Consider the following 22,648-nt stretch of genomic DNA (forward strand, 5'->3'; position numbering starts at 1 on the left):
AGAGGAAATAAAGATTTTCAGATTTGTCAGCTTATCACTGAAGTGATTAAGTAGTACGAGCATGGCAAAAGCATCAGTTACTTAACTTACAAGTGTATGTTATAATAGTATAGATTACCCACAACTCAGTCAGCATCCATGTATATAGCTTGAAGGATGGAGGGAAGAAAGGAGATAGATACATAAATAGATGGATTGATAACTAGACATATAGAAAGAAAATGCCATAAATTCAAACAATCCATTGCTTTCCAGTACAGGCCAGCAAAAAACAAAAATCTGTCAAATCCAGAAAGATGAATACTGAAACATTCTAAATTATTAAATGATAAATTTGACCAATTTTCCTTCTATTAACCAATATAATTCTAGCTAGATCTTAAGAAATAATCACAACTTAATACATTCTTTTTCTTTCTGTGAATTTAAACAAAATGTCAAAGTACACATTAATTTATATTATCCTATAAATAATTTACATTCTGTAAAGTCTCAGGTTCTCTTCAAAACCCTGATAAAGTACTGAAGGATTCAGACCATCAGAACATGAGGGCACCGTTTATAATACTGTATAGACAGAACATCTTATTCTATGTTCTGACTCAGGGTGTTTGGGCACATTTCCTCCTTGCTGGCTAGATCCAAAGGAAACCTGGGTGTTTCACAGGAGGACTGCAATGGGGAGGAGCTAGAATTGAAACAAGATCTATCAAGCTCATCAGTTCTGAACTAGATACACCTCCCTGCCCTCCATGCAGGTTCATCAATCAGGAAATACCTCTATCTGAATACCTGGGGGAATAGTTACCCATTGGGCTTTAATCTCACTCTCACGTCTGCCTCATTTCTAAGGGAGACCCTGATTGTACTCTCCATTCTTTAGCTTCCTTCTGCTCTATCACTTTAATGGAAGGGGAAATATTTCAGTCTCCGAATGGTTGATTTTTTTTCTGTCTAACTGCTTGTGATCAGTATTCAGATAAAAGCCACAAAGTCCTCCCACTGAGAGCTGAATCAACTTTCACTCTATTCTGAGAGAAGACAGAATGACTTGTGAAAAGATCAAATGCTTTGTTAGTATAACTCACAGGTAAGTTACCCAGTACAAGCAAAAGCCCACACAATGGAAGATCCTTCCTAGTCTCTCCATGTGCGCTTTCGCTTCCTTTCAATCTATCTTCAATGCTCAGTTTCTGAAAATGCAAAACTGATGCATGATGTTGTATCACAGCATAAAACCCATCAATATTGGTTCCAGATATTACCATGAGAAAAATGAAACTTCATCACAGCTCATAAAAGGTCCTTCTAGATAATTCATCTCTCTAGACTCATCTCTCATCACTCTCTCCTCTCCATGCTCCAGAGACACAGGACTTCTGATTCTTAGCTAGCCATCACCTACTACCTTAGTCTCACTAATTCCTGTTCATCTTTCAGCTTCTGTGTCCAGCAGTACGTTCTCAAGGAAGGCTTCACAGACCTCCTCAGCCTGGATAAGTTTCCTTTATTTAGTTTCAGAGTCCTGGCCTTGGACTTCTCCATCTAAGCAGTCAGCTCAGATCATAATTATAAAAACACCAGTTTGATTACATGATTAATAGCTACATATTTCCCTAGGTTATAAGCATTATGAGAGCAAGGAACACATGGTTTTAGCTCAGTGATCTATCCTCAGTAACAAGTTTAATGTCATGCAAGGAATCAGTATTTGTTGAATGAATAACTGCAGGTTAAAGAGTATAACCTTGAGCACAAAGAAAGAACGCTTTTGCCAGGAACACAGAAGGAAACCAGTATTTGGTGAAGCCTAGAATCTGAACAAGAGAAGAAAGAATTTGCCTGGAGAACTTCGACATTCTTCTCATCTCATTTCCTTAATCTTTCTAATCCCTATGGAACCTTCTAAACTCTGAATAGCTTAAATTGACTTTATCATTCATCTTGCTTATCCTTTCACACTTCAATGTTTCTAGACTACTAAAGTCGACTTTAACTACAATGATTTTTTTCTGGTACAATTCATTTCCAAATTTAAAATGTGTTAGTCTGGCTGAAAATTAACAAATAGTAAAGAAAATGTATAGTGTACCTCTTACTGGAGAGACACAGAAAGAGAGGGAGAATGAACGCACATGCATTTTGGGTTTGTCCTGGGATTCTTTTGAAAAAACACAAAATGATGTTCTAAATTCTACTATTTTGGAATAGAACAATTGTAACAATTGTTACAGAATTGTTACAGAAGATAGAACAATAAAGTAACAATTTTTATTACATTGTAACCAGGAATACCAATTTAAGTTTCTATGGAAATATGAGTACCAATGCATGAAAAACAAACTATTTCTCTCTGTACACACACTTCTGAATATAATAAATATATGTATGTATTTAACATACATTTAGTATATTATGTCATTTACTAATTTATTATTTTAAGTATTTATCAACTGTCAATTCTATTTCAGCCACTATGATGTCTTTTACCGATGCAATAATGAATAAAACAGAGCCTCTGCATTCATTGATTTCATACTTTACTCAGGGAGCCAAATAATATTCAATATAGTTTTGATCAAATTGTAATTAGTTTTAGAAAAGAGAAATATAGAGTACTATGACAGTAAATAATAGGAACATCATATATAGACTGGGAGTGCTTAAGGATTAACTTTTGAGCAAAGACCTGAAGAAATAAGAATTAGCCGTGCTAGGACTTCCAGGAGAACATATATAAGATCTGAGGTGGGAAAGAACATGCGATCTTCAGTAAATGAAGGGTCAATATGAAGTAGGGAGAAAAGAAGCATGAATGAGGCTGTGACTGGAGGTAGGCAACGCCCATATTAAGTATGGCCTTTTAGGTGCCTTTAAACTAAGAGCAAACAGAAGTCATTAAACATACTACACACAAAAGAGGTGACAGTTAGATTTCCTTAAGAAAAATCATTCTAGCTGAAATACAGAAACTAGATTTCTCATTGTCAAGAATGGACGTGGGGGAGACAATTTAGTGGTCCAGGCAAGAAACCGAAGTAGCCTGGATTAATATGGTGACAATAAATATTAAAAGAAGTTTGGATGTGAGAGCTACTTAGGAGATAAAAATACACAGACTTGGTGACTGAATAGAAATGGGAGAGGAAGTGGGTGAGGAACAGGGAATATTAAGAATGATTTCTGTACCGCACAGAGAACTATATTCAGTATCTTGTAATAACCAATAGAAAACAATATGAAAAAGAATATACATATGTATAACCAAAATATTATGCTGTACACCAGAAATTAACATTGCAAACTGACTATACTTAAATATATAATTTAAAAAAAAAAAGATGACTACAAGTGTCCTGATTGTGCAACTCCACAGATGTCAGTTCTTTACCCTGATATTAGAGGGACCAAAGAGGAAATGGTTGTGGGTTGCACAGTTGCCCACCAAGAGTTATTTTTTTGGAACTTACTGAGTTTATGATAACTTGAGACATCTAAACAAAAAAGTCATAGAAGTAGTAAGATAGGAATCCAAGCCTTAGAGGCTAGGTCTGAGCTGCAGATCAAATGTGTGACTCTTCTATTTATAAGATAAAATTAAAACCAAGGCTATTTTACTCATATTTTCTTTCTAGATATAAAAAAGCATTCATTAGCCAACATGATTTACATGGTAGTAGCTGAACAGTGATTATAAATGACACACAGTTTATTTTACCAATGATTATAAAACACACAGTTTATCCCCTTTAAACTAGACATAAATGAGAATATTAGTGAAGAATTACTAGTTCTGTTTCAGATTAAAGAGAATGAAAAAGTCTGGTGCAGAACCTAGTTTCATCCCAGGGCAAACTTAGTATGAGCCGCTCTACCTACCAGTCAATGAGTGAGTGCATGCTGGCCTTGTGATTTCCCTCCAGGAGCAGAACTAGTCCTGCTCCATCTAGGGAAATTCGCATTCTTCCTTTTATGTAGAAATAGAGTAATAACCCAACTGAAAATTCGCTCTTTATTGAAAGCAATCAGGCAATAAACATATACAAATGAATAACCTACCATGTGAAAAAAATCACGAGAGTTCTATTCACACCATTTGGCCCAGATCAGGCCCATGAAAAAATAATGGCCTGAGGATTCAACATTTAGCCATATATTGCTTATAATTACATAACATTCACCTTAAAATAAAGTTTCTTAGGAAACTCTTCTGACAGTTTTTTTTTACTATTTTATTGCTAAGCTGCCATTTAAAAATATAGATATTATCTTAATGTTTTATGATTAGGGAAACATATCCTACAAAATTAAAATTAATATAAGCGATAATGGTTTTGGAAGCATGTTGGGTGGATTACTGACAAAGTAAATGTTAAGGGATAGCATGCTATACACACTACTGCTTAAAGCAAAAGGCTAAAAAAAATTTGATCTCCAGTCCGTTAGTACAACCATGTGAAGGACAGCAATGACAAAGTATGATCAAATTGACATCTAAAATTGCTGTAGAGGAGTGTGAAAAACGCCTTTTGTATCTTTTGTAAAAAAAAAAGTCCTTCTCTTTTATCCAACTGACTTTAAAGGGGGAAAGACTTCAGAGAAGAGAAGAGAAAAGAGAAGAGAGCAAAGGAGAGAGCAGGAGAAACAAGGCAAAATTATTTCATTATTTAAGAAAAAGAGAGTCATGGGTGGCATTAAGTGCTAGATTTTCTGATATACATGAGTCTATGTCAAGGGGTAAAAGACTCCAAATGAAACGCAAGATAAACAGAAATATACTTTGCAAATTCAGATTTTCAGAGTTACCATAATAAGGCTGAGTTCTCGGAAGAGTAGGTTATGTATGGCACTTTTTGAAAAGAAAAAAAAACACAACTATCTGTCCCCACCAAAAAAACGTTAAAACAAAACTACTCAAAACAATAAAGGTACTTAAATATCACAGAAATGATGGTAGAGAGAAAGAATATGGAACTATGCTCTCCAACATGGTAGCCACTAGATACATATGTCCACTGAACACCTGAAACGTGGTTAGTCTGAGTTGAGATGTTCTGCAAGTATAGTACACAACAGATTCTGAAAATTTAGTATGAAAATAATAAAAAACGTCTTTAATTTTTAATTTTGATTCTATGTTAAAATGATATTTGGATATCTGTCTAAATAAAACACACAATTAAATTACTTTCACCTTCCTTTTTAATATGGCTACTAGGAAATTTAAAATTATGTCCATGTCTCATATTTCTATTGGTTGATACTTATATAGAAGCTGGGGAAAATGATCCATTTAGAGAGAGAGAGAGTATTTATTAGCAGTCTGTAGCATGATAGCATTTAAGAACAGTGAAACTTCTGCTATGAATATGAAGCTGACTGCAACTTGAATGCCCCATCATGTATAAGCAGAAATTAGTGATGAGTTATATGAGTTTTGCATGTATTTGGAGAAATTGAACTGAGAGCACTTTCTAATTCTTTGATACAGCTATTTAGGGAAAAAAATGCTGAAGTTGAAGCTTTCTTTTTATCCCATACCAAGTAGACTCCAACTTTTTCCCCATGCCTCATAGTTAACAGAATGACAGGGAGATAATATCAACAGAGACATTCTTCTGCAACTCCAAACTTTATTAAATGACATAAATCTTGACACAGAACAAGTATTTCTTTAAAATGTGAACAGTGGCAGAAGATGTCAAGAAAGAAGAGGGGACCCACTGTACACTATGATTAACATATTAGAAATCATCCTTACAAGACTTAGAAAACTAAGAAATTGTGTATATGGAAACTTGCATTTCCAAAACCAACATATGTTACTTCCTTAGATGGATATTAAAGGACCTTTGTCATTGGAATTCAATGAACGTTTCAGCCCAATTTCCCATTACCATAAATGTTCTCCTATTCTCCAACCAAAATCTCTTTCTTAATTTAAGCCTTTGCGCTGATGCCACTCCCCTGCAAAAAGATCAGGCTCCATTCCCACAAAGGGTCCTATGTGTGGTCTGACATGAACAAAAAAGATGTCTTTCTAAGACTTGTATCTAAGATCACCTTAGAATTTTTAAGAAACCATATCGCCAATGAATCAATTGAAATCTGGGTCTTTTTCACAAGCATTGCTCTTGTATTCACCTCTGGAACAAATGATTCATTTTTCACTTTAATTACAATTTTCTGACCAAGTTTGTGTATATATAAACTACTACACTACTGAAATATTTATTACAATATAAGGTAAGTGTTGTGGGGAGGGGATTGCTACATTTTTTCTCTTTTCCAAAAATTTTTTTTCTAAAATTAGTCTTAACTGGTTCAGGCAATCCTATCTTTAAGAACTCCTGTTAAATAAACTTTTTAAATATTTTTTATGCTCCACTTGGCATTTAGCATATGTTCCCAAGATTCTCAATGTCAAAAAGCCATTCCTGTATCTCATGGTATGAAGCACATTTCCAGTTTAAATAAATACGTCTGCTATTCTTGCTCTTGGTGGTGTTGACAAAGGAAACAGTATGAAAAGAAAAGGACAATTTACAAACAGTTTTTCTTCACTTTTTTTCCCCTAGAGTTTAAGAGTGAAGCAATAAGATTATGTCTTCTAGAATAAAAGAATTCCTTACCTAGATATAAAAGTAAATTAAGTCAATTTTCTGACCTGGAACTGAAAGACGTATTAGATCAGGTCAACCTTCGTTTCCCTTCCCAATCTCAGCACCTTAACGTGTAATAGTAGTGACTAAGAACAGAGATTGAAATTACGGCCATAGAAAGCACTTTTTGCTGATGGCCCTGAATTTTTCTTCTATAATCCCCATAGAAGGCAAAAGTCATTCCCTGTAATTTTGGTAAGAGTATTCCCTACCACACCTCCCCAGATCATCACCACTTCAAAGGCCACCTTCGTTTTTCTTTAGCTACCCTGTGACAGCTCTAGTCCAAGGTTATGCCTGTATGGCTACAATTTCCCATATCTCTCAGACTCTTCTTAGATCTTTTAAAGACATGAATCAGTTACTTGATTTCCTCAACTGAAATTTCAACTGCTTTTAAAATAAAACCCAAACTTTATACAGGAACCTATGGGAGGACCTAGATGAACTCCACCCTTATTTTGTCCTAATCTTCCCATGATTTGCTAGTTTCCATCCCTCCAGTCCTCATTTCTATCTTCTTGGACATGTCAGTCACTTCTCCATTTTGGGGCATTTGAGCTAATTTCCAATCTTCTTAATGTCCTTCCTTCATCTCCTCACAGAGCTGGCACCTGTACATACTGTATATTTGGCTCAAATGTCATCTCCTCAGGATCATATTTTGTCAGTGAATATAATTTGTGATAATATAATTCAGATATGCATGTCTTTGTTAACTTTCTGCCTGTAAGTTCCATGAAGACATAAATCTTCCTCTTAATTTCCATTAAATACTTAGTATCCAAACTTCCATGGCACATAGTAGGTGACCAAAAATGTCTACTAAACTAGTGAATGAGAATGTAAGACAGTGTTGTGCCAAAGAGTAACAGATTAATGCAATCCCTATAAAAATCCCAATGTCACTTTTTACAGAAATTAAGAAAAAACAAACCTAAAAATCATGTAGAACCATAAACCACCACAAATAGCCAAAACAATCTTAATAAAGATGAACAAAGCTAGATGCATCACACTTCCTGATTTCAAAACATATTACAAAGCTAAAGTTATTAGAACAGTATGGTACTGGCATAAAGACAGACACATTGATTAATGGAACAGAATAGAGGGCCAGAAATAAACCCACATATATATGATCACTAAGCTCAGACAAGGTGCCAAGAACACACAATGGGGAAAGGATAGTCTCTTTAACAAACAGTGGAGGGAAAAGTAAATATCCACATGCAAAAGAATAAAATTAGACCCTCATCTTACCCTATACACAAAAATCTACTTAGACTAGATCAAAGACTTAAAGAAATTGCAACCATAAAACTCCTAGAAGGAAACAGAGAAGAAAAGTTTCATAACATTGGTCTTGATATTACTTCTTGGATATCACACAAAAAGCACAGGCAACAAAAGGAAAAGTAGACAAACTGACAGCAAACTAAAGTTTCTGTATAGCAAAGGGAATAATTAATAAAGTGAAACAGAAATGTACAGAATGTGAGAAAATATTTGCAAATCATATATCTGATAAGAGGAATATTTAAAATATATAAGAAATTTCTATAACTCAATGCACAAAAGAATAAACTGAATAAACTGATTAAAAAAATGGAAAGGACTTGCACAGACATCTCTCCAAAGAAGACATACAAATGGACAAAAGGTATATGCAAAGATACTCAAAATCACTATCACATCAAAATCACAATGAGGTATCGTCCCACACTTGTTGGGATAGATATTATCAAAGAGAAATAAAACATAATAAACATTGATAAGGATGTCAACTTTGAAACCCATCATCAGTGATGAAAATATAAAATAGTGCAGCCACTAAGAAAAAACTATGGCGGTTCCTCACAAAATTGAAAATACAACTACCACATGATCCAGCAATCCCACTTGTGGGTACAAATCCAAAAGAATTCAAAGTAATATCTCAAAGAGATATTTTTACTCTCATGTTCATTGCAGCATTATTCACAATAGTCAAGACATGGATACAAGCTAGGTGCTCATCAATGGGTAAACGGGTCAAGAAAATGTGGTATAGACATAGAATGGAATACTACTCAACCTTTAAAAAGAAGGAAATCCTGACACATACAACAATGTGGAAAAACTGGGGGGACACTATGCTAAGTGAAATAAACCAGACACAGAAGGACAAATACTGCATGATTTCACTTATATGAGGTATTTAACACAGTCAAACTCATAAAAGCAGAGAAAAGAATGGCAGTTGCCTGGGGCTGGAGGGAGGAGAAAACAGGGAGTTGCTGTTCATTGGTTATAAAGTCGCAGTCACACAAGAATTAATTCTAGAGATCTGCTGTACAACATTGTGCCTATGTTTAATACTATATGAAAGTTTGCTAGGAGACTAGATCTCATGTAACATGTTGGTATCACCGATTTTTTAAAAAGGAAAAAGAAAGAAAGAAAGAAAAAAAATAGTATCATGACAGCAATCTGAGGTTATAGAACAAAAGAACGTACTTCTGAAGTTTTTGAAAATAACAAAACACTTGTTTTGTCATAACTAATGCAGCTACTTTCCCCATTTTCTGAACATATCAAACAATAAAAAATCTAATATGATTTTCCTGACACGATTTCCACCTCACAAATGAAATAAATTCAATCTATACTACAAATTTTGTTTCCATATTTACGCTGAGAAAGAACAGTCAATTTTCTTCCTTGTTAAAACAATAGGTTATCTCTAACTACGTGCTGTGTTTTCCACATCCATTTTAGGGTCGAACGTGATCTTTCCAGTTTGCAGTTTCTAGACAATGTTTCTAGCAATTATTTTGGAAGGCAATGCTACTCCCTCAATCTTTCAGCCTTAGGCAATCACTAATCTACATTCCATCTCTTTAGATTTGCATATTGTAAACATTTCCAATAAATGGTATCATATAATATATGGTCTTTTGTGATTTGCTTCTTTCACTTAACATAATTTTTTCAAGATCCATCCATGTTGTCACATGTATCAGTACTTCATTGCTTTTCATTACTGGATTTTATTGTATGGCTACACCCATTTTCCTTCTTTATTCATCAGTTGATGGGCATCTGGGTTGCTTCCATTTTTTTGGTTATCATGAATAATGTTGCTATGAACATCCATGTGTACTTTCTAGTTCTTATACCATCTCCTATTCATCCTTTCAGTTATTCAAGCTATGTTAGGTCATTTGTGACATGGAGATAATAAAATATATTCTCAGAGGGTTGTTCTCAGAGGACTAAGAAAGAATTTATAAGAAAGTTGTTTGTATACTAAAAATTACTATGAATATAGAATGTATTTAACTTTTAGTATTATTTTCTCATATCACCTTTGCCAGGTACCAATCACCAATTCCTTACACCAATTTTCACTATTCAAAGTACACTTAAAAGTTAAATTTTTTTTTATTGTGATAAAATTAGTAAAGAAAAAAAGGAAAGAGGAAATGAAAGTAAGGATGGATTTCCAGGTCCTGGTGTTGGCTCTTACTTGCTTAAAATTTAATATGTTCAAAGTATCATGTAGTAATAGAAGAAATGAGATTTACTTCCTCGTGCCAATTTGGGGGGAAAACATACATGTGGAAAATTACTTGAAAATAATTATTAATTAACAATCTAAACTACATTATGACTTGATACAGTAAATTTTTTATTTACATTTTTATATATGTGTACTTAATACACATATACACATTATATATAAATATATAAAAGTAATTATATTATAATTTTATATAATTATATAACTATATACCAAATTAATTATGTAATTTTATATAATACATTTATATATAATGTATGTATAATAATGTATGGAATATATAAATTATTTACATATAATTTATATATATTAACACATAATGTAAATTATATATACAAATATAAATTGTATACTTTATAATTTACATATATAATCCATATTTAATTAATGATTAATTAAAACAAGTTTTCAAAAAGAGTAAAAGTGTTAGAGATGTTTTATTCAATACAATGGAAAGAAAGACATTTTATTTAGAGATAAACAGAGTGAAAATGTTTGGCAGTTTTATAAACAATCATTACGTATATAAAAGATAAATAGAAGACATGATAATATGAATGGGTAGACTAATGGCTATAAGGATAGAGAATATATATTACTATATATTTATATTATAGTATCATAGTCAAACCTGTTATCATCACACATCAATATTCTGAACATCTTTAAAAGAAACAAAAAAGGCTAAACCTTAATATAACTCTATATAAATTAAAATAATATTCCATCGAATAAGCTCTTTTGCCCACCAGATATAGTATAACCATTAACATGTACTTGATTTTAAGGCAGGTTTATAGATTTTATGATAATAAAAATGCATCATTGTTAAATAGGTCAATGCTGGAAAATTTAGGACATTCACAATTTTTTCCCCACTTGATTTCATAGAGCCCAGTAACAAGTATACTGAAATCCACCAGAGGGAGCTGACATTATTGTAAAGCTGTAATACATGCTTCCCTATCAGGAAAATAAACTCTTCAGCAAAACTGACTTTGAAGTAAAAGGGGAAAAAAAAAATAAGCATTTATCTTTCATTCCATGACCTCACCAATAAATAAAAAGGAAAAAAATAGGCAATTGAGGAAAGCTTCGTGTATTACAACACTACACTGATTCTAGAAATGTTATGTGGTAAATTTGTTGCATATTTACAAAGGAAAGCAATTAATTAAACGTGTGTTCCAACAAATTAAAGTTTTAGTAGAAAACAAATATATGTTCTTGTGCTTCTCATAACATCTTTGAGGATGACTTTAAAAACTTTTTTTATTCTAATGCCTTAAAATCCAATTTTACTCTACACTCCTTTGTGTGTACATATATAATACCTATGGATGTATGTGTACAGTGAACCAAAACCCATTCATTGATGCTTAGGAGTGTTCATAAACCTGTTAAGGAATTTTTGTCTTAAAAAATAAGCTGATGAGCAGGGATATTTGGACCAGAAACTGCATGAATATCGTAAGAGCAAATTGGTGAGAGGCAAATATGAGAATCCTGAAAAATCTGCTAGTTATATGGTAGACATTTGCATAACTGCTCCACTCATATTGTATTTTACTAGCAAATGAAAAAAAGATGTTGAATAGTTATAGTGATCCAATAGTAAAATGAAGCCCAAAGAATAATTTGTCCTTGGCTGAGTTTCAGTTGCCACATGCATGCTACTGCTATAATAATCTTCATATAAACTGATAGAAGTATTAGCAAGATGCCTAGCTAAATATCCCTGTACATAAAGCAAACTGGATTTAATGAAAACCCACTGAAAGGGTTTCAACTGCTCTTTTATTTCCTTCAATGCTCGATACACTTGAATGTAAAATCTGCAGCCCACAAAGGAGAAGTTATGCCTATATACAACATACGCTTTATTTGTTTCTCACTATCATGAACTTACTACGGAGCGGGTAAGAAACAGATATAACCTGTTTGTTTTCCAGCAACAGCATTTCATTACTTGTCACTACTGGCTGTAGCGAGCATGGTTTCTTCAACAGAAATCATTCCTTCATGTTAGTACTTTCTCTTTTCCCCGACAAAGAACTAATTTGGAAAATATCAAGTTAGTCATTATAAGTATTTTTACTTACTTGTCTGTAGTTCTTTCTCTCTGGCCTGCATATCAGCAAAGACTTGGTTAAAATGATTTGTAAAGGCCACAAAGTCTGCATCCAGGAACATTGGCCCTTGTCCTTTCTCTTTTAGGGCTCTGCTTTGACTTTTTAATCGCTCGATTTGAGGTTGAAGAGCTGACAGCCGGTTGACTTCATCCTGTACCATATTTAGAGTATTAAAGTAAATAATATTTTTACTTTGCATACATTATGTTTTTACAGAGCAAAGTATTAAAAGGCAATGATGCAAGCTTAGCTTAATGCCCTTTTCAAAAAATTGGTAAGAAACTTCCATGATGGCTAAAGCTAGCCTCTAGCACAGGTCATCAATTTAAGAACCTTGGCTCTTCATTCAAGAGATATCATCATATATAATAATTTTTAAATTTCAAATTACATCATTTAGAACATTCATGGTCATGAATGTGTACAGCTGCAAAGTATTAAAATGATCTTATACCTTTTCCATAAATCAAACATGGATGTCCCTCCACACCCTTCTTATCTCAAAGTTGTGTGCCTGCCACTGCTTCAAATTCTAAGCTCACTGGATGAACAATTTTAATTTTTCTTTAAATTAATTTGTGTAGAATTATACACGTGTATGTATGTCTGCAAATATACATACTACATTAAATCACAAATATGTTTATACATTAATACTACCACATGTATTATATATACATATATACATGTGTATAATAATACATACAATAATACATTTATCAATATGTAAACTGTATAATTTTTTTGTATATACACATATTTATCTCCATAATTACTTAAGTCTTGTTACTTCTCCTGAATGAACAGACAATTACAACTGTTTAAATTAGGGTGACTGTCCACCCTACTTTTTCTCTTGTTGTCTGGGCATAATTGTTAATAACACCCCTTTTCACTCTCCAGAGTACTCTGGACACTCCACTGTGCTGTCCAATATAGTAGTCACTAATCACATGTGGCTACTGAGCACCTGAAATGTGGCTAGTCCAAGTTTAGATGAGCTGTCCTCATAAAACATACAGTGAATTTTGAAGACTTAGTATGAAAATACACAAATATCAACTCTCATAAATAGTTTGAAATAACATTTTTGATATATCAGGTTAAATAAAATGTTATCACTGAAATTCATTTACGTACCTGCTCCTTTGTTCCTTTTTAATGTCATTTCTAGAACATTTAAAACTGCACATGTGGCTCGAATTTGTGGCCTGCATTAGATTTCTTTTGAACAGTATTATTTTTGATATAGGTGTTTTCATACTCTGTGGTTTCTAGAGAAGTTGCAATTTATATGAATTTTTTATATATATAATTTGAACTCTGATTTCTAAATGTTCTTTTTTAAAGTATAGTACCATGATTGTTACTTGTAAGTACTTGTAAGTCATTTCTATGCAACCTATAGAAAAAAGTACTTCAGGGTTGTTTACCATTTAAAATGAAAACAGGATAATTTAAGTTTTAAAAATTGGGTCACAAGCCAATTACAAGGAGGGGAAAATTGACAGAATTATAGTAATTATGAACTAAATATAAATCTAAGCTTCCTGGAAATTAGAGTGAAAGGGAAAAAAAGTTATTTTTGGACACATGCGTACTCTTTTAGAGAGAGTAACTTCTGTTGTAGGATTGAATGAGATAAATTTATCACATAGATCCTTTCATAGTAGAAAGATTACCTAATGGACAATGATACTTATTAGTTTTAGAAGATACAAAAATAACTTTCAGAGGAATTCTGGTATGTGGTTTTAGCAGTATGAGTTGATTCAAGTATGCTAATCTCTAACAGTCAAATTCATTTGGTAGGTGGAAATGAAAGACATTTAGATAAATGGGAAGGTGATTCATCTCTCTTATTCAAATATAAAGCCTTTCAATCAAGTGCTAGAAGGTGGGAGCATATTCATGGTTGAAGAATAAGACAAGAGGTAAAGGGTAATACTCCATGATTTAGATTATAGAATTACAGAAATGTACTTTGTACACCAGGCTTGCAAATGGTAGCACTGACATCTGCCGTGAAACATTTAAGAACCTGATTTACATTTGGCCAGATGGAGGGCCGTCATTCTTCCTGTTTAGGGGGCTATAGAGGGATCCTACAGTATAGTAAAGAATGTTCAGCAAAACAAAGGGGACTTTGAAACTAATAAAACATTTGGGCAAATGTTCAGTGGAGACCTTAAAGTTCGGAGAGTAAATAACAGGAAATATCATTTTGACCTTAAATACTTAACATTTAAAGATGCTAACAATTACTCAGTATTTCCATAAAAGGGCCTTAGTGTGGTTAGTTCTCCAGAGTTAGGCATCTCCTCTGAGTCTGTTTATCTTTTAAAATTGTATGTTTATCTGCTGGAAAAGCTTTTGTATTTTTCTCAGGAAAGTGTCCATGGATATCTTCCAATTCCAAAATGACTTCCTACTCCTCAACATATTAAGAACCAGTTCTGGCGAACATTAGATTTTGAGCTAAATCTGCATCCTAATCTTAGAAAACATGTCCAAATAACAAAATGCACTGACAAATAGGATACAGTAATTTATTTCCCTATCACTAATCACATCCAAAGAGTATAATTTTAACTGTTGTGTGAATGACATGGAGCTTTATCCTGGTAAATATTTTACCTAACGTGATATATTAAATGAATAGAAACCAATGGGGCAGAGAGAAAAAGTAAGGGGCGACTAAGGGGGATGGAATTGCATCATCAGAATTTGGAACTTTGTGGTTGAATGCAGAAAAAAAGAAACAGTTTCACTTAGGATGACTTCTCTAACATCCAGAGAATATTTAAGTATATAACCTCTAGGGATCTCCATTTGCTCCTGAGATAAAGATCAAGGTCCTAGCATGCCCCAAGAGTCCTTGCTTTGTGTCCTATATGCTACCAATAGGCTTGTCTTTTTGCCTCCATCTTTCATCTTATGATGAATATAAGATTTTTATTGAAAGAAATAATATAGATGGAGTATTACATTAATTCATAGGAAAAATATCATGGATTCTACACTTTAATAGCAAAATGTGTCTAGAATTCTAGGGAACAGAAATTCCTTATATTTGCATATTTGCCTAATAAACTAAATGCCTTTCTAGACAATACTCTTTATTGAAAAATATATTTCCTGAGTTTATTTACTTCCTAGTAAAGCTGTAGGTCCAATATTTGAAGAATTATCAAACCCTTCAATTGATTTTCTTTTCAAAATAGCTTTGAATTTCCCATCACTTTCCGGGTTCCACACTAATATCAAACCATCCCTATCTCTAGTCTTGCATTATTTAAAAATTCTTTTCAAAGTATGCAGATTAATTCCCATTCACTGCTTTTAATATTAAACTTAGTCATCTCAGTCTATCATTAAGGTTCATCCAGGAAACCTTTTCATCTATCCTGTAATCAATTTCCCTCTTCCCATAAAAAGTGTAACTATGCATAGTAACTTTCTGTAGGAACTAAGCTAAAAGTTCAAGTTACTTATATTATTAAATATCTCTTGTTTTATTACACGTGCAGAATACTCTTTTACTGTTTCTCAGACCCTTTGGTGACCGTTGTATGTTCTCTGCCCCTCCAGATACACTGTCCGCCCTTCTCCTGTGACTCAGGAGAATTACATTGATAGACTACAGCTCCTTGTCCTCCGCTTCTGATTAGTTGATGGGGAGCTCTGCACAGATTCTGGAGGCAGGGAGGAGAACAAAGTAGGGTGCTTCCTTTTCTGGCTCCATTCCTGTGTTGGCACTTAGGCTGGCTCTTAAAGCTGCCTTTAAAATGGGCATCTGACTCTCTCTGTCTGTGTTTCCATAACTTCTCTCTTCCTGATCCTTTTTATCCTAAGAATAGGAACAGCTCTGATGTTGGCTTACTATTCTATCCCTTGTGGTTCCTCTGTAGTCCAAGCACATATATACAATAGTTTTTATAAAGAAACCTTCCTCAAATTACCCTAATTTAGGGGACTGTCAGTTTTAAAGGTTTTCCTCACGAAACTGATTATACCGTATATCAGCTGCTTGTGCTTGTGTGGTTTCTACATTTTGAACATATGACTGAGTTTTGCTCTTAGCACTGGAGCTGCCGTAAGAAAGAGCTCCAGATTACTGGCCACTTCCCACAGGATATATGTGGTTTCCATACCCAAAAACAGCCTCACCATTCTGCAAACTGACAAAATCAATTAACTATGTGTAACTACTCTAAATATGTTTTTCGGGATTTGGGTAACCATGTATTACCTATTTAAACAGATTTTCTTCACTTTTATTTTGATCTTTATTGTGTTTAACTAAACCCTTAATAGGGAAATTTTATCATTAACTAATGTGCCATTCTTCTGGAAATCGCCAAGAAATCCCTACTGATCATGCTCCAAATAGGAGAAGAGAGCCTTACCTTACATATTTTTAACTGGCTTTTAATTGCTGTTGGCTCTGTTGCGGTTGTGGGTTGGGTTTTCAACCAGTTTTCAGCAGTAGTTGTCATCTGCTCCAATTGCTGCAGCTGATTATAGAAAGCGATGATGTTGTTCTGATACTCCAGCCAGTTAAGTCTCTCACTTAGCAATTGGCAGAACTCTTTCCACCGGCTGTTCAGTTGTTCTGAGGCTTGTTTGATACTGTCAGCATTAACACCCTCTAGAAAGAAAGATTTTAAAAATATATCCACTGAAGTCACAGACTGAAAGACATTATCTGAAAACCAACATGCCTCAAGTTTAAAAGTACTCATATGAATGATTTCAAATAGACCATTTATTTACTGATAAAAGAAGTTAAAATACCAAGATGATTTCTCATTATTGACTGCAAATTATTACAGCTGCATCTTATCAAAGAATATGAATGTAATAAAGTAATAAATAAGGATACGTAAGACCTAGAAGAGTAGAATATATTAAAAAAAAAATGGTCAAAGCCCTGGTGGAGGGTGTAAAATTGATCATGGATCAATACCTTTTTGGATGTTTCCAAATAGATGTTAAATATCACTTATATTATTAAACTGTACTTTCAAAAAGTAACTTCCATTTTTATTTTTAAGTGGTTTTGGAATTAGCTGAAATGTTTTTATTTGGATTTTTTTAAAGAAAAAAAAGTGAGTATGTATCAAAAATCAGTAATTCTGTTTCTGTTATACACAGTCAGAAATAAACAGATCACCCATGAGTCCAAAGAAAGGAAATAAGCATTAGGAAAAATAATTTTTCTAATATGAAAAAAGGTTTTCAAATTACTTACATATCATTTACAAATGTAGAGGTTGATCTGAAAAGTTTTAAAATCAACTACAGCAATACTAAAGCAGAAAAAAAAATCAGTCAAGGGCAAAATGGAAACATACACATATCATTATCAACTTTAGCCTTCTGGAAAACCTACTATGTGTTAGAGAACATGCTGTATCTTTTAACATACACTATCTTATTTAAATTTTGTTAAAATGTGATATACAACTAATGCCAATCCAAGTATATATTGTCCTATGCACAGCATAAAAGTATACCAATGCCACATAATTCACTCCCTAAAGTGCAAAATATGTAGATGTTCTTACATAGATATACATACACAAAATTTGTTTACAAAATAACATCCTAATAAATTATATAAATAAAAAATATTAAATATGATATGCACATTAAAACATAGCCATAATAGCAATGAAAAGTTTCTAATACTTTTGAAATACCAGATATTTTAATATTTCCTATTCCTACATATAATCACAGGGATATGAGAAGGGCTCAGAAGCTCACTATAAGATTCTTCCTTTAGATTAAAATATCTAAGGGTGAAATGATTTATAGAAGACCAAGTTGTCTAGAAGAATCTACCTTTATGAATGTTCATTTTACTCAACTTTCTGGTAATATGATTTAGTTAATGAGCAAGTAAGTTATTAAAAAGCCTGAAGAACATTTCTAGCAGATATGAGGCTTGTGGTTTGGCTAACTGGTACATGCCTACCACGTCACTCTTTTCAAAGAATAAAAAAATATGGATTTGAATTCAACAACTGAATTATTTTATTCTTTTACTTTCCTCTGCTCAGATATTCTAATCTTCATTTCTGTCATGATTATGTTATGCTGCCAAATCACATCTCTAAATTCATTTGAAACACAACTCCAACTTCACTAATTTCAGAGTTTGACACTACTCAGGATGACATTGGAAAAAACAAACTTTGCAAATATTACTGGCAACAATCTTTTCCTCCTTCTTTGGTGGATATATTTTTAAAGAAAATAACTGAAAAATTAAAGGGCAAAAAGATAATACATATATGTTTCCATATATACAACTGTAAAAGGCAGCATGTGGGTTGCAGGAGCTAAATATTCCTCTAATATTCTTCTAATAGTCAAGGAAGCAACCAGTCTTACTGAGACATCTGGATGTGTTTGTTATGAGATACACTGTTTGGGAGCATTTGGGTTTGAACAGTGACCAAGAATTAAACTGAAATATGTTTTAAGGGATGATGCTAAGTAACTATATTTGTAAAATGATCATGTTTGCTACAAATTATAAGAATCCAAATCTCCATTGTATAGGCACTCAGTCTGAGAAAAATATTACAATAAAATGCTAATATTATTGCTGGGAAATGAAAGGGAGTGGTTTAAAAATACATGGGGAGGGATTTTAAATTATGTTAGATAATTATCCAAAAATGTTCCATGAGTCTAAATGATAAGATGTTTAGGAGAAATATTTTCAGCATATGTTAAATATGAACAATCACTTGGTAGAAGGGAGTCCATGGTAGTCCAAGTCCGTGAGGAGCAAATAAGAGATGCTAAAATAAATTGAAGGTACTGATAGAATGATGCTGGGTTGAACTCCTTTAGCATTTGTCCAAAAAGGGAAAACAGAAAACTATCTCACTGTCCCTGGGGGAGGTCAACCATATGAAGACCCCTTAGCAACTCAGAAAATAAAATAATAAATTAATTCTCAATATGAATAATACATGCTAATTTAATCAGCAAATATAAATCAAACTATAAGGAAATATCAGGAAGTTCTATGATATCCATTAAAATACAGAGACAGAATTTAATGAGTTCTTGTTGATCATTACCCAAAACTATCAGTTCAATATGTTGTGCCAAAAAATGGCCAGGTGGTAAACATCATTGCAGAAGGAATTTAAATGAGAAAACTGAGCTTAGTTTAAATCTACTAAAAAAATCTACACTACTCTCCAGTTAGTAGCATACTGATTTTTGTAAATTTAAAGGCAGTTTAAAATACAATAATAGGTAAAAGAAGCATTTCCATATTAGGATAAATGGTAAGGGCAGGCAAAAAGGTATAAAAATGCACAGTTAGAGCTCCGGCATTACGCACATTTAAGTTCAAATTTGACCTTTACTAAATCAGTGAATTGGGCTCAGTTATTTAATCTCACTGGGCCTCATTTTTCTCATCCATGGAATGAAGATAAAACAGAATTGACCTCGCAGGATACCTACAAGGGTTCTGAGTCAACATGTGTGAATTGTTATGCCAAGTATGACATATACCAGGAGAGCAATAAATGTTAGTCAATGTTAATATAAAAAAATGAAAAGGAACATGTAAGAAAGTAGGAAAGAGAGCAGATCTTTCAAAGAGTGAAATCAGGGAGAGTGGGAGTCATTTTAATGGGTGAAAGGGGTCATTTATGAAAACTTAATGATTAATATTTTTAAAGATAGTGATAGTTTTATATAATACGGCACTGATACGGGATATAGAAAATATATTTATCCATTTTTAAAAGGAATGACATCAACCAGTAATGAATCCATAAGTTTATCAGGGAATCTTGGAATATTTGGTCATACATCTACCATTATTTGAAATTCAAGTTACAAAGGACAGCCACGTCAAAAATTCAAAACAGAAATTTCCAGATGTCACAGGCAAAGATATGATGTTGATTAGAGAAAATCAGACATCTTGTTATGAAGGATCTATGTGGAAATACTGTATTATGTTACTAATCTGTATGTAATACTGTATTAGTATAGATATGCTTCCTGTTCGAGTAGAGTATAATCTGTCATTCTAACCTGTGGAGAAAAATGTCTCCACAGGCAGTATCTGATAGAGTTCTCAGCTTAGAGTAGGTACGAAATAAATATACTATACTTGTGAAATCACCCAATACCAAATCAATAGCTTACTTCGTACGAACATAAACATTAGGGTAGCAAGAGCCACAGACGTGAAAAGCGAAACACAAAAGATGCACAGTCTCTCTTCATTCAAGTGTGCTTTAAAATACCTGGGGGAGGGTTCAAAAGCCCTGTAACATGTCATGTTACTTAATGCACAGCTCTTAAACTAATATTAAAGATACTATCACTTCAACTTCGTGAATTAACTGGCCATCTATTATCGAGTCCTACCAATGAGATTATGAGACAGTCCCTTTAAACTTTTGTAGAATAAAGGTACTAAATGTTTCCCCAGTGAATACTCACATATGAATAATTTTATCATTATATATAATTGTTTTATATGTATTTCATAGAATTATGCTTCTTATAGTCAGCTGAAAATTGTCTCATGACAGTGTGTAAATGTAAATATCTGCAAAGTTTCAAGTAGCAATCATTTGAGCACCTGCCTTTTTTAAAAATTTTTGTTAGCTACTTAAGAACACAAACACTAACTCACCAGGCACTATGAACAATACTTATGGAAACCATTTTGTAGTAGCACATTAGAATCTCAGGGATAATGGATCATAATCCATTCACGTCTCATATGCTAAACAACCTCTGAAATAGTCTATGAATAAATATATTGCACCCAGAGGAAATGGATCATTACTTGAAGGGCATACATTAATTTTATTACTTGTGTACAGTGCATAACAGACTGTTAGAATAATTTTAATTGTGCACCACCTTCCATGCAAGTACTTCAGAACTGCCACTTACAGTGAAGTATTCCTCATCGAGTATATTCATCATTAGCCATGAAGCCAGGGTAGAATAATGCAAAACCTGTGTTTTCAGAGCTCTTGAATTAGAAGAACATTTGGAATAAAAACTTAAAGTCGCTAATAAATAGTCTCTTATTTTTGTTGCATATTAAGTGAGGGTCATTACAAGTCCATTTGGCATCCAGTGTTAACAGTCTAAAATTTACTCAGTTCAGGAAAATAAGGTCTGAGTATTACAGACTAAATTCTAGAGGTTTTTCTCATGACAGTAACTTTTTATAAAGCTGCTACATCATGTATTTTTCTTGAAGTAACAGCTTTTAAAAATTAATAGGTTTATATAAAATTCACATCCTTAATGAATATAATATATAAATTTACTAACGTAACTTTTTAAGTTTTTCTCTTTCTAAACATCATTGAATTATAAGAGCAAAAAGTCAGATCCCTACTCATACTTGTTTTTGTGATTAATTTTCGACAACAACAGTGACCACTTTAATTGCCTTCCTTCACACAGACACACACACAAGCACAGAGTCTCTTCCTATGGAGATTAAACAAAGAAAAACGTGTCTGTCAATTAATGTTTATTGAGTGTGAACTCTGTGTAGACCATTATCCCAAGTGTCATATGGAGAAAGAGGAGCCATCTATCAAACTGCCTCGAACTCAGGAAAGACTAAGAGAAGAGGACATGGGTGCAAATGCGGAAAGCTACTCAGCTACTGATTCATGATGGAGGGGCTGGACCACTGCAGATAGTACAATTTCCATGTCCCACTGATATACAGAGAAGCTGCAAAAATCTCTTCCCATTAAAATATGTATTTAGCAGAGTTACTGCCACTGAAAATCCTCCACAGTGATGTGAAAAGATAATCAGAGATCTGGCTCTGAGGTGAGCCAAACTGACCACAATCCCTGCCCTTACCCATCTGACCAAATTTTGCCCAAACGCAACTGAGATTATTCATGTACAGGACTTAATGACTTCAAACCAAAATACTAAAAATACAGTTCTGCACTTGACATTATACATAAGAGGAGTACTTGCCTATGTTATCAGTCTATGCTATTTAATTACAATCCTTCGCAGACTTTCTATTAGGTATCACTTTAAACACTATAATCTAACACTCAGGGGATGATAGTTTTTGAAATGTTCTTTTAGTCTAATATACTAATAATTACTACTTTTATTTAAACATTTCCTTAATGTAACTATCTTCAGGCTCTTAATTAACACACAGAAAACTACAATTAGAAATTGAAAGTGAAGCACAACTTAATGTAAAAAACGGCACTAACCCTATTAGATAATCATAG

At 33.2% G+C, this 22,648-nt stretch overlaps 1 protein-coding gene across 3 annotated transcripts in view; it reads right to left on the reverse strand.

Moving 5' to 3' along the window:
- The window catches only part of DMD (dystrophin), a 1,854,428-nt gene that overhangs the window by 1,200,491 nt on the left and 631,289 nt on the right, over positions 1 to 22,648 (reverse strand). For all 3 annotated transcript variants that reach the window (XM_031673322.2, XM_072956638.1, XM_072956633.1), the window contains 2 exons: positions 16,769 to 17,010; positions 12,330 to 12,510 (listed from right to left, as the gene is read on the reverse strand). In XM_031673322.2, coding sequence (XP_031529182.2) covers positions 12,330 to 12,510; positions 16,769 to 17,010 — 423 coding nt within the window. The remainder of the gene's footprint in view (positions 1 to 12,329; positions 12,511 to 16,768; positions 17,011 to 22,648) is intronic.

The sequence above is a fragment of the Vicugna pacos genome, chromosome X (assembly GCF_048564905.1).
Source record: "Vicugna pacos chromosome X, VicPac4, whole genome shotgun sequence".
Taxonomy (NCBI): domain Eukaryota; kingdom Metazoa; phylum Chordata; class Mammalia; order Artiodactyla; family Camelidae; genus Vicugna; species Vicugna pacos.